Source organism: Microtus oregoni, unplaced genomic scaffold, assembly GCF_018167655.1.
Source record: "Microtus oregoni isolate MIOR12 unplaced genomic scaffold, Mior012 000013F_ref0000133, whole genome shotgun sequence".
Lineage (NCBI taxonomy): Eukaryota > Metazoa > Chordata > Mammalia > Rodentia > Cricetidae > Microtus > Microtus oregoni.
Window position 1 is genome coordinate 34,493,446 of NW_024543072.1, and position 13,604 is coordinate 34,507,049.

General features: G+C 40.4%; 1 protein-coding gene across 5 annotated transcripts in view; it reads right to left on the reverse strand.

Annotated features, from left to right (window-relative positions):
• Nme7 (NME/NM23 family member 7) overlaps window positions 1-13,604 on the reverse strand; it is a 147,398-nt gene that overhangs the window by 114,501 nt on the left and 19,293 nt on the right. For all 5 annotated transcript variants that reach the window (XM_041662560.1, XM_041662557.1, XM_041662558.1 and 2 more), the window contains 2 exons: window positions 7,304-7,411; window positions 4,745-4,911 (listed from right to left, as the gene is read on the reverse strand). In XM_041662560.1, coding sequence (XP_041518494.1) covers window positions 4,745-4,911; window positions 7,304-7,411 — 275 coding nt within the window. The remainder of the gene's footprint in view (window positions 1-4,744; window positions 4,912-7,303; window positions 7,412-13,604) is intronic.

Genomic DNA, 13,604 nt, shown 5'->3' on the forward strand with positions numbered 1-13,604 from the left:
ATCCTTCTAACACAGATACACCCTTATAACACAAATACACCCTCCTAAGCACATATACCACCTTCAATGCAGCTCGGAATACTCGCACTCCCTTTTAGGGCAATGGACACATAAAGTAAGCTGAGATTCCTGGATTCAGAAGTTTCTTTAAGTCATCCAAATGACTGCTATTATTTACTCATTTGCAGTTAGAAAAGAATCAGAAAAGAAAATGATAAAATAATTCAACTCAATGGAATATATATTACTGCAAGCATTTTCATTAACTATATTTACAAAGGCCAAATACTTCAATATTCATTCACATGAAAATATATCCAGTTTAAAAATTCATCCCATTCAACTGTATTAGTCAGCATATGGATTAGAAGTGTAGCAAAAAAAAAAAAAAAAAAAACCAGACACATTTTAGACTACTAAAGTCTAACAGAGTTTGTTTCCTTTTACTGTCTAGAAGTGTGACTGACCAAGGTACTTTACCATCCTATAGGATCAGTTTAAGAACATTCATTCCTCACAAATCAGAGTTAAAAGACAGAAAAAGCAATTGTTAGGACCATTTTTATTTTCACTTGGCTCCAGGCAGACTATTAATCCCAGCTTCTCAGATTACCTTTCCGAGTTGAAATAAAAACCTAACGTTGCTGTGTGTTGAGATGATTATGCAAAGTGCCCTTCTAAGACAGGGACTAGCTGTCTCAGTTAGGGTTTCTATGGTGATGAAACACCATGAGCAGAAACACCATGGGGAGAAAGGGTTTATTTTGTTTATACTTCCATATCGCTGTTCATCAATGAAGGAAATCAGAACAGGAACTCAAATAAGGGTGGAAACTGGAGGCAAGAGCTGATGCAGGGGCCACAGAGGAGTCAAGCTTACTGACTAGCTCCCATGGCTTGCTCAGTCTGCTTTCTTGTAGAACCAGGACCACCAGCCTAGGAATGGCACCACCCACAGTGCCTATCACTAATTAAGAAATACCTTACAGGCTTGCCTACAACTCAATCTTATGGAGACATTTTCTCAATTGAGGCTCCATCCTCTCTGGAGACTTTAGCATATGTCAAGTTTTCACAGAACTAGCTAGAACACTAGAATATATCATTATCCACGATGAATGGAAGCTATAGATTATTTATTACTCATAAAAAAGATTATAGAGGCTGGAGATACGTCTCAGTTGGTAAAGCGCTTTCCACGCGAGCATGAGGGCTTGAGTTACAAACTGAGCATGGTGGTTGTGTGCCTGTAATCCTAGCACAAGGGGGAGGACAGAGTGACAGAGGAAGGTCCCAGTGTCAACCTCTGGCGCCCACACACGCACATGCACACACAAGCACTTCAACGCATGCACGAACACAGGCACGCACAGAGCTACAGACGCTATTTTCTTACTCTCGCTGACTTTTAACATCATAAGAATCTCGTAAGATCTCATAAGAATAAATGATGCTCTTGGTCTGGACTGTCGGACTTTCCCAGTTTTACAGCTGCCCCTGTGGTGGTCTCTCACAAGACAATCCCTCTAGATCTGACCCATCACCACCTAAGCACAAACCATGTCAAGAATTAGAAAGGAACTGTAAAGAAAGGGTAAGGAATTTTCACTCCTTTATATACTAGGCATTTGCAATGTCATAATCCCACTCATTCATTCAATAAATGTTCGTAGGACATTTTTTGTGAACAAGAGAGACAGATTTTTCTTAAAGTTTCGTTTCTTCTCTTTTTTCATTTTTTCATTCATTGTCTTTTATCAATCAGTCGTGTCTTCAACACTTACTGGACATGCCAGTTCTATGAACTAAGATCAATAATAGACAACATTAGTGACAAACAATTCTAACTTCCTTATCAATTAGATCAAAAGTCATAACTTGGGGATAAAAAGGAAATACAGAAAAAAGCAGATACACTTGAGTTTGTAATTTATTAATTCATTCAACTGACACAGACTAGGCCCTTACAATGTTTACTGATACTTTCTCAGTGTCATAAAACACATAGAGATAAAGTAAAATAGAATTAGAAGATCATATCCAGGTCCTACCCAGCCTCCTATGTTTGAATTCTCATGACTCTTCGGTTTTCAGGTATTAAACTTTATCTTACTTATTGCACAGAGCACTAGGTTTCACAATTACATTCTCATAACATACGGCATTGAATTTTGCTTGTCTCTCACCCTTACCCACCCCTGCCATCTCTCCCTCCTCGGGCTGGACCCTTTCATAAACATATATTCCACTTGACAACACCAATGTCTTCTCACCAGCGCCACCTGGCATAAAACTTGGACGAGGCTTCTGTCCCTCCCTGCTCCCATCCCTTCCTGCCAACTCTGCCAGGGAGCCACAGTGGAGCAGTGCACTGCCCACTCCTTCCTGCTGTGGGACAATGGTCTTCTACCCTGTAAAAGAGATTTGTTGCTTGTATTGCTTTAAAAAAAAACGCTGATTGGCCAGTAGCCAGGCAGGAAGTATAGGTGGGGCAACCAGAACAGGAGAATTCTGGGAAGAGGAAAGGCTGAGTCTGCAGTCATCACCCAGATGCAGAGGAAGCAAGATGAAAACGCCTCACTGATAAAGGTACCAAGCCATGTGGCTAACACAGACAAGAAATATGGATTAATGTAAATTACAAGAGTTAATAAGAAATCTGAGCTAATACGCCAACCAGTTTATAATTGATGTAGACCTCTGTGTGTTTATTTGGGACTGAAAGGCTATGGGACCTGGCAGGACAGATACCTCTGTCAACACCTTCCCACTGGGTGACCCTTTTTGCTTCCCCACACTTTACAGTTGACACCATTTTCTTTTAAAAAAATTTTTTTAGCTAGTATATAAAATGTGATTCATAGTGATATTTTCGTATCATTATACTCTGTTCTTTTTTACAACCCCGGCCCTCCCCAATGATGACTCGTTTCTTGTTAGTCCCAATCCCATCCCCCAAAAGTCTGTCTGCTTTCATGACATACATGAACGCTCTCTTGTTCCCCACTCCCTCCTGCCCTCTTTCCTCCCTAGTTCCTTTTCTACACTCATCTATCTATCTATCTATCTATCTATCTATCTATCTATCTATCTCCCACCTCCCACCCATCCATCCATCTACCTACATCCCACATATTAAAGAAGCATATGATATCTCTCATCACTCTGGCTTATTTCACTTGATGTAATGACCTCCAGTTCTATCCACTTTCTTGCAGATATCAGAATTTCACTATCTGTAGCTGAATAAAAGTCCCAAAAGCAAGCTCTTTCTTTGTGATTTCTGATGTTCTCCTGATCTTTCTCTTTTGGAACTGAGCCTATTCTTTGATATCTTGGCTTGTTTCATTTAGTACATCACTTTGAGGCAGCTTCTCATCCACCATCTCAGTCCAGGTGTTTCTAAATCTTCCATTCCTTTTTTAAAAGGACGTTTTTTTATTATGTATACAGGGTTCTGTCTACATGTATGCCTGAAGGCCAGAAAAGGACACCAGATCCCATTACAGAAGATTGTGAGCCACCATGTGGTTGCTGAGAATTAAACTCAGGACCTCTGGAAGAGCAGTCAGTGCTTTTAACCACTGAGCCATCTCTCTAGCTCCTAAATCTTCCATTCTTGACTTGGACTGTCTATGAGCTTTATTATTTATTGTTTAATTTCATTCATTCATTTATTTACTTTATATGTCTATCTATCTATCTATCTATCTATCTATCTATCTATCTATCTATCGAGACAGAATTTCTCTGTGTAACAGCCCTGACCATCCTTGAACTCACAGAGATCCGCCTGCCTCCACCTCGTGAGTGCTAGGATTAAAGGTGTGCACTACCATTGCCTGTCTTATTTTTTAAGGCAGGGTCCCATGAAGTCCAAGCTGACCTTAGACTCCCCATGTAACCCAATAAGACCTTGAACTCCTATCCTCCTACCTCCACTTCCCACGTACTGGAATAACATATATGTGCCCCTCCCCAAGTTTTACACAGTGCTGGCGCTCAAACCTGGGCCTTCAGGGCTTCGTCCATTCTAGGCGAACACTCTACCAACTTAGCTGCCCCAGCCTGCATTCCTCCTTAATCACACACACTTCTTATTTCCTATTCATATTTATTACTTCCGTAATTATTCAGACCATTATTTTAGTAATTAAACTTTTGTAAGTTTTAGCTACCACCTTATTCAACCAGAATAACAGTCCTTCTCAACTTTGGACAGGAATTCCTGCCTTTCTATCTTTCTTTATACTCATTCTTTTGACTAGCATTTTATCCCGGCTCATCTAACTGGGTGGTTATTTAACCCATCTCTTATCATCAACACCAAACAGCTCCACAAAGCCTTCAGTTTTGCAAGAAATCACTTGTCTTCTAAGTTTATGGTGATTCGGGCATCATTACTTCCTCTCTCCCAAAGCCATGCCTATCCTTAGGAAGAAGAGTTCATGCTCAAACAGTCTTTGATTTTAGTGAGAAATATAAAAAAGGAGAGTGTAAAAGCTTCTCACCCTCCTCCCCTCAAAATAATCACCTCCCAAGACTACGGCTATCACTCTTATTCTAATCAGGAACAAGTCCCAGATCAGTTCCAAACTATTTAAAACGTGTTAATACATTATATTGGGCCCACTGGAAAGAAGTGTGCTGAGACAACCCCATCCGAGAAGTAGGAAATCAGAAGCTAGTAGCCAAAGCCATGTGTGATGTTTCCATGGAAAAGACGGCAGAACTGTTTTCTTACTTCTCTTTCCTGCTGCCCAGCTGGCGAGCTGTGTACTGGTCTCCATAGTCAACCAGCACCAGTTGTCGAGAAAAGACATTCACTTTGTTGCCTATGAATAAATCTTCCAAGCGCAGGGCCTCATACTTGGTCCGCTTTAAGAAGGTGCGACGATTCTTTACATCATGCTAGAACCAAACGCAATGAAAAATACATACAAAGAATGTTAATCTTACTGGGAGGTAGAAACAGTTTTCAGTTTATCTGACCCTTTTACTTCTTAACTACACACACAAATAATATTTTATACTCAAAATCTCTATTTCCAAATCCAATCTAGTAATAATAAAAATATATATTTTAAAATACCCTAAGTAGACTTATTTTAGCCAAGCTGTTTCAGCATCTATGAACCAGAGACAGTCAGATTCTCACATTCCTTATTTTCACATACACATTCCAATACTAAGTAAGCTCATTAAAAATTGTATTTTATTTAAATTATGTGTATTTATGTCTCTGTGTGGGTATGTAATGTGAGTGCAGATGCAGACGTCAGAAGAGGTGTTGGCCTGTCGGAGGTGGAGTTACAGTTGCCGTGAGCTGCCTAGTGTAGTTCTGGGAACCACACTCGGGACCTACAAGAGCTGCAAGCACTTTTAACTGAGCCATCTTCTAGGACCTCCACTCCCAAATACACTGACTTTTTAAAGAGAATACCAACGAAGGAACACAAAGAAAGGGACCCTCTTAGATCCTCTTTAGTTGGACTTTTTACACAGATACCAACTTTCAATAATATCTATGGCTATAATATTCATTTGCCCAGAACCACTTACCAAATATTGATTAATCCAAAACACCAGTTATCCCACTTCAACTTGGGGTCTCCCTGTATTTATCTCTCTCTGTGTGTGTATGTGAATATTGTGTGTGTGTGTGTGTGTGTGTGTGTGTGTGTGTTATATGCATGTTCATCCATATGCGTGTAGGAAGGTGTGCATGACCACATGCATACATGAGAAGGCCTGATCTGGTGTTTCCCCTGTCATTTTCACCTTCCTCTATTGACACAGGGTCTCTCACTGAACCTGAAGTTTGTTGTTTAAGCCAGGCTAGCTGGCCAGAGAACCCTGGGGAGCTGCCTGTCTCTGCCACTCAGCGTTGGCGTATCACATGGAACAATGCCCAGCTATTATATAGGTGTTTAATGTTCAAGTTCAGAACTTTATGCTTTCACAACCAGTGTTATTACCCACTAAGATTTCTCTAGGTCAGTTTGTTTTGAGACAAAGTCTTGCTATACAGCTCAGGCAACCTTGAATTTGTGATTATCCTGCCTCAGCCTCCTAAGTATTGAAATTATAGTCAAATGTCACCAAGTTTAAGCTGTTCCTAGATTTTTAATGTTAAAACTTGTGAAATACTTTGGTTAGAAGTCTGCAACAAAGTTGGGTGTGAAGGTGCACATTTATAAGCCCATTTGAGATGAGACAGGATTACAAGTAAGAAGCTAGTCTGGATTATGTGGTAAAATTCTATCTACCACATAACTCAGAAAAAAAAAATACCAGCACAAAGTTATCTTCATGTATTGATGTATTAATGAACACCAAGAAAAAAGAATTCCAATAAAAATGTTTCTTCAGACAGTGGTTGGTTACTCCCACACCTTTGTGCCACTATTACACCAGTGCATCTAGCAAGCTGGTCACCTGTGTATAACAAATGTGTGTTTCTCAGTGTTTGTGTTCCTTGTGCTTTTTTCCTTTGGCTTTTTTTCCTGTTTGTTTGTTTGTTTTGTCATATTCTGATTTGCTTTTATTTTACTTTTAGATGCCTATTTGTATTCTAATGAAAGAGAGAAAGAAAGGGGTTGGTGGGGAAGTGGGGAAAATGTGGAAGGAGTTGGAAGAGGGAAAACTGTAATCAGAATATACTGTATGAAAAAAATATATTTTCAATTAAAAAAAGAAAAAAAAACTTTATCTTCAAATGCAATTTCAAAACCAACCACACCAAAGGCAGTCTTATTCTTCTCCTCGCCCCATATGAAACAACTTTGCTAATTTTTAAGCAAACAAAGGCTACTTATCAGTGTGTGAGCTCCCATTATGAGCAGACGTCCATAAACAGGCATGAAAGACAAAGGTGAACTTCATGTCTTGTTCTCAGGAGCTGTACACCTTACTTTTATTTATTTGTTTATTTATTTTTGCTTTTTGTTTGGGGGAGATTTTTGTTTTTGTTTTTATTTCAAGTTTCAAGACAGGGTCTCACTATGTAGTCCTGGCTGGCCTGCAACTTGCTATACAAACCAAGCTGGCCTCAACCAAAACTTGGCCCGGTTTCTGCATCCTGAGTGCACCCCTGGCTCACTTTACCTTTTGAGACAGGACCTCTTTCTGCACCTGGGGCTTGCCCATCAGCCAGACCATCCAGGCAGCAAGCCCCATATCTCTGCTTGCAGAGTGCTGGGATTCCCGGCAGGTCACACTATGCCTGACATTTTACCTGGCTGTTAAGCGTCAGACTCAGCAAGCACTTTACCAACCCAGCCATCTTCTAGCCCTCATTTACCATTTCAACAGATCCATCTGCAGGGTAGAACAGAAGCTCATAGGGGCGCAGCAGCGAGGCATTGGGGTCATACCACTCCGCAAGGAACGCAAACCTCTCACTCTGGTTCTGTGAGGAAGAGAATTTTATCACTATCACAGAGCAGACAAGCACTCATGTAAGTCATACAAAAAGAAAAGGAGAATTCCCAAATATTGACACAAACAAATACTCACTATTATAATAAATTGTTCTTCTCAGAAATTTGTCCTCCTAGTTTCTGATTAAATACCCTTAGGACTTTCAAAGGTGAGTTTCATCTTGGCATCATGGCTATTCAATTGTCCTAAATCAATCAGCAAATTTTGGAACATGAGCTCCTATTCTGACTACTTTAACAATTCAGAGTTGTTCTGAAGTTTACTTAAAAACTATCAATAAGCAATTGGGAGACTCCACTGCTACAAGCTTTAATATCCAGACTTGGGAATTTAACAAGTTTATACTATTTTCACTAATGCAGTAAACATCTTTTCTCCCCTTAGTAATTTTACAACAGCAACATTTTGTAGAAACCTGTTTCTCCAAAAGCATGCGCCTCTGAGAAACAGAAGCAAGACAGGTCTTCTGTGGATACTCTCTGACAAGTAAGCCCCAAGCAGACACACTGACAAGACAGGTTTTCTGTGGATACTCTCTGACAAATAAGCCCCAAGCAGACAAACTGACAAGAATGATTTCTACTACTTCCAAAAGTTTCAAACTCTCCTAAGCTCTTAGGTAGGACCTTTTGGAGTTCTGACCTAGTTTCACAATAGGAACCACAGACAAAGAAGAAGTATCCAGCCTGTCATCTTGAAAGGGAGCCAGTTTCTTCTAAAACCATGATTCACCTAAATGAAATATTAAAAAATTCATAAGAACTACCATGGAGGGCTGGATAGATGCCTCTGGCTGCTCTTCCAGAGGTTCCAAGTTCAATTCCCAGCAACCACATGGTAGCTCATAGTCATCTATAAATGACTATAAAGGGATCTGACGCCTTCTTTTGGAATGCAGGTATACGTGCACATGATAGAGCACTCGTACACATAAAATAAATAGATCTTTAAAAACAATCATGAAACTATTATTCACAGATGCAGAAACATAATCCCCAAACTAGTACTGTTTCCTTTTAAGGTAAGGAAGTACTCTGAGTATAAACTGTATTTAAACTTGGCTTAAATTCCATCTCCTGATTTCCTTTTGAAGCACACACATTGTCCCTTTTTGCATCTCACATGTATTTAGGGATATGAGGACAGTACATCTACACTTGGTTAATTTCCACTGCTAAAGCAGCGAGCCTTAGAACATTAAGAGATGTTCACAGGTTGTACATTAGGAATCAGTGCTGCTTTGGGAGTGAGCTGTTAGTAAGGGAACCTCCCCCTCATCCTCTTTGATCATCCACTATGGAACAAAAATGCTCATGACACGTTCTTTGAGTTCTCAACCCTGAGAACAGTAAGCCAAATATATTTCCTTTATGTTAAAAAAACAGAAACTAAGTGAGAACCTGATTCTCTCTCTCTCTCTCTCTCTCTCTCTCTCTCTCTCTCTCTCACACGCGCACACACACACACACACACACACATACACACAGAGTCAGAGACCATACTCATTTTAAAACTTTTAAATTTTAATTTTCAACTTCACTGAGCCAACTCTATCATTTTCTAAGTGATATCAATACTTGGAATCATTTTATTAAACTCCTTCATTTTATGGCTAAAGAAATTGAGTTCCAGAGGATATACATGACTAGCATAACATTACAGAGCTTACCAAGTGACTGAGCCAAAACCAAAAACTGCACCCTGCGCTCCCCAGATCCTCCCACAGTTCTGGCCTTGCAGGTGAACTCAAGGAGAAACTGGTTTTGTAGGACACAGAGATACCTTGATACACATAATCCACATAATAGCCTGTTCCATAATGTGCCTGATGGTACAGGAACAATCTGTCACTCCCTCTTCATTGAATATTTCAGTTTCTCTCAGACACACTTTACAGAAAATATTGAAACATGACATTGTATCAAAAACATTCTGTTTTATAATTGTTTTATTTCGGGCTGTGGTAGGACTGAATTCAGGCTCACTCCCTAGCCAAGCAAGCCCAAGACTGTTCCTTGGAGGGACTAAATCAGGAGGAGGGTGCTTACAGAACACTGTGCCCCCACATAGCAGCCATTTCTACGTTAGCCAGAGCAGCTGGGGTGTCTCAAGCATCACGAGGCGCCCTGCTGGTGTTTCCTTACGGAAGGAGCATGTGAGGAGGGTTGTCAGAGTCTCATTTGAGATTCCAGCCACGACATACTTCCCGCGCATCCCCTCCCAGCTGTATATAATTATTAGGTCCATCTACATATGATCCTGGGAAATGTGGGTTAGTGCACACACACAGTAGCAGGTAAGCTAAAAGAGGCTCTGTCTATGTATCTGGGAGATAAATCATATCACAGATAATTTATCCAACAAAATGGGTAGCAATTTTCTTTCTAAATTTTATAATTTAATTGGCTATATAATGATTTGTTTTATCATCTGAGCCTACAAAATAGGCAAGGCATTGCAGCACAAATTCTAATTGTTCTTAATAATAAAAAACCAGGGTCAGATATTAGGGGGTGAAAGCTGAGATCAGAGCAGAGCAGTCAGCCACTAGAGAGACCTTTTACCTCTACCAATGCTCAGACCCAAGGGGTGATCATGTCCTCAGACTGCTTCAGACTGCACCTCAGACTGCACCTCAGACTGCATCCCCAGACTGCATCTGTCTCCACCAAACCTCAGACTGCACTGGGCTCTTGTCTCCTTCCACCTTATATTCCTCTCTCCACCCAGCCATTATCACTCCTGTCTCCACCTCCCCAGTGCTGGGATTAAAGGCCTGGGATCCCAAGTGCTGGGATCACCTTTGTGTGAGCTCTGTTTCTCTTATACACAGAGTCAATCTCACGTAGCCCAGAGTGGCCTTGAACTAATAGAGGTCCCTCTGTCTCTGTCTCTCGAGTCCTGGGATTAAAGGTGTGCGCCGCCATTCCCTGGCTTCTAGTGGCTTAGCTCTGCGCTCTGATTTTCAGACAAACTTCTTTTGTTAAAACAAAAACAAAATATCATTACGAGGCACTGCTGAAAAATCATAAATTGTCAGGAGCCGTTTCCTCCTAGGGTTATTGCAGGAACCATCGCCCTGGGGAGTCTGCAGAGAACCCCACACCCATAATTGTGTTAGGAATTGTTCTATTGACAGAGCCTACCCCACACCCAAATTGGCGGTTAATGGAGAGCTATCTGTTAGCGGAACCCACTCCACATTCCAAACTATCTAGAGAACTAGGTGTGTCAACTCGTAACTTCCTGGCCTACGTGACCTGACCGAAGGTAACCTCCTGGCCTATGTGACCAACATGAACCACGTGACCAACGTGAACCACGCGGCAAGAGTCCAGGCCCCTGTGCCCACCCCCCAACTCCTTATCCTATATAAGCTGTAACCTGTCTCTAATAAACGGAGGCTTAGACAAGAACCCCGCTTAGCCTCCTTCTTCTCTCTTAGCCCATTATCTTCCAGATAGTACCTTTCCGGGACCCTGGAATAACTGAACTGCCAGGTGGGTTACAAACCCTAGACTAAGTAACCCACCAAGGCAGTCAACAATAAATAATACTAATCAACATGAAACTACTTATTAACAAATTATAGCTGTAAAAAATTAACTGCTGTGTTTTGGTTTTGCACAGAAATCAAAGGTATTTTGAAAATAGAAAAGCCTTAGCATTCATAAAGTTAATGTAATTTTGTTTTATGGGTTTTACATTTTATTTTACTTAGATGGGGCCTCATATAGCCAAGACTGGGGTTGCTGATCCTTCCTGCCATTAACCTTCTAAGTGCTAGGCTTACGAAAGGGTGTCACCATGCCCAGCATAAATTTTAAAGTTGTATTATATACTGTACTTATTAGTAGTGTATTTGTCTAAAATAGACAGTCTAATGCCACATAGCTACTCTAAAACTAAAAAAATAATTATGGCTAGGTTTGTAGAGCCAAACAGGAATCTAAGGACTCTATCAGCGCTTATGACAAAATAGCTTATATTTTATTTAAAAGGAATAAATATGGACAGGTAAGAAGCATTTCAGTTCAAAAATTTCTGGTATTAAAAATAAAGCATGCAAAATTATTTTCAAATAAATTACTGGATTTTCCATTTAACAGCTCACAAGTGAAGTAAAATCTTAAGGAATAATTGCATTCCAAGTTATTTCTTATTTAATTTTTAATTAAAATATTACATTATTCCTCCTCCCTCTAACCTCGCCCCAATTGCTCTCAAATTTTAGCCTCTTTTTATATAGTTATTATTGCTGCATATATGCATAAATATAAACTGCTGAGTTAATTCAGTGTTGATTGTATACACACACACACACACACACACATGAATTCAGGGTGGACCACTTGGTATCGGATAACCAATTAGGGGGCTCATCCCTGAGGAAAACTAAATCTTCCTCTCTCCAGTCAATCATTATAATATAGGATTTCTCAAGAGAAGTTGTGTCAACATACTTTGCTGATGTGCGAGAATCCCTATTGATATCCCCTATGCTTTTTCAGGGCCTGATACTCTGGTAAAGCCTCAGGAGGGCAGAGCAGAATTAAAACAAGGAGTAAGTTTGGCAACATACTGACAGCATCACCCCTAAGGATCAAACTTATAAATGCAATCGAGGGAGAGGGAAGGAGGCTATCGTTGTGTTGGGGTGAGGGTACCAATGACCACCAGCTTTCATAAGTCAGCACACTCCATTGCTCATATTCGGGTGCTGCTTTTAGGGTACTTAGTGTTTTCTAAACTACTACCATTTTAGCACATCTTTTAAAATTTATTTCTCCAAGTGATTGGGATCAAATACTACATTAAGTGTGGGGGTGGAGTGAAATAAGCTAACATCCCATAATCCAGGTTTGTACAGATAGAGTTACGAATCTTCAAAACATATGTACAAATGGAGGTACATTTCACCCACGTGAAAACAGAGGTTCAGGTGCTTACTAGGTCAAACAGATGGTCAAAGCCAGATCTGGACTTTCAAACAAAGACAGGTCTGATGCCAAAAATGAATACTTTGTCCAGACACCAAAAGCAATGAATCAAAAAGAAGACAAATAGGTTGACGAGTTCTGAATGAGTCAAGAGAACAAGGGCAAGGAAGACAGAAAGGCAGGCTGCCTACAAGGCACTCTGAAGAAAACAGACTACGGCCGTAAGAAGAAATCAGTCATCACTATGGACAATCAGATTGGCCTTCATCCTAGGAAGAACAGCTCCAACCAGGTTACTTTCAGAGTTTCTGGCATGTCATTTAAGATGTCATTCCTGATAATATTCACGAAGGAATCTAGGTCAGCACACTACAGAAATACCGGATCTGCCGGGAGTGGTGATGTAAGCCTTTAATATCTAGCAATCAGGAGGCAGACACGGGAAGATCTCTGTGAGTTAGAGGCTAGCCTTGTTGTCTACACAGCAAGTTCCAGGTCGGCCAAGGCCACACCCAGTCTCAAAACAAAGACAAAAACAAAAACCAGGAAACAAGTAAACAAACACCCTGACAATCCATGTTTATTGTAGCACTATTTACAACAGCAAAGTGATGAGAATCAGTCTAGTGTCCCTCAACAAGTAAATCAACAAAATGAAGTATGCGCACACAATGGAGTTTTATTCAACCATAGAGAAGAATAAAACTATGTTGTTTGGTGGGCAAGACTGGAGACCATCACATAAAGGGAAATAAGACAGACACATAAAGACAAATACTGCATATTTCTTCTGCAGATGGATCTCTCTCTCTCTCTCTCTCTCTCTCTCTCTCTCTCTCTCCATAAAAGTAGAAAAGGATAGGAGGGCAAAGTGAGACAAGAAAAGACCAAAGGGAGTGAACAGTTTGAGAGCATGATGTGCTTGGATAACAATGTCATTATTAAGCCCGTCGTTGCCTAAATTTGATACAAAATTAGATAAATCTAGGAACTGAAAATTGGTTCATGGGATAGAAAGGGTTACAAGAAAGCAGACTTTAGTACAAGCAGCAGTGTGGTGTGGTGACGGAAGTGCAAAACCACAGCAAGGTTTGGAAACACCTTTATTTCAGCTCCATGATTTAGAAGGATTTGCTGGCACAGAATCCTACCACATAGTTCTAATAGGTACTAAGGAATGCATCCAGGGGAACAATACTTTGGAATTTTGGGCCTCAAAAC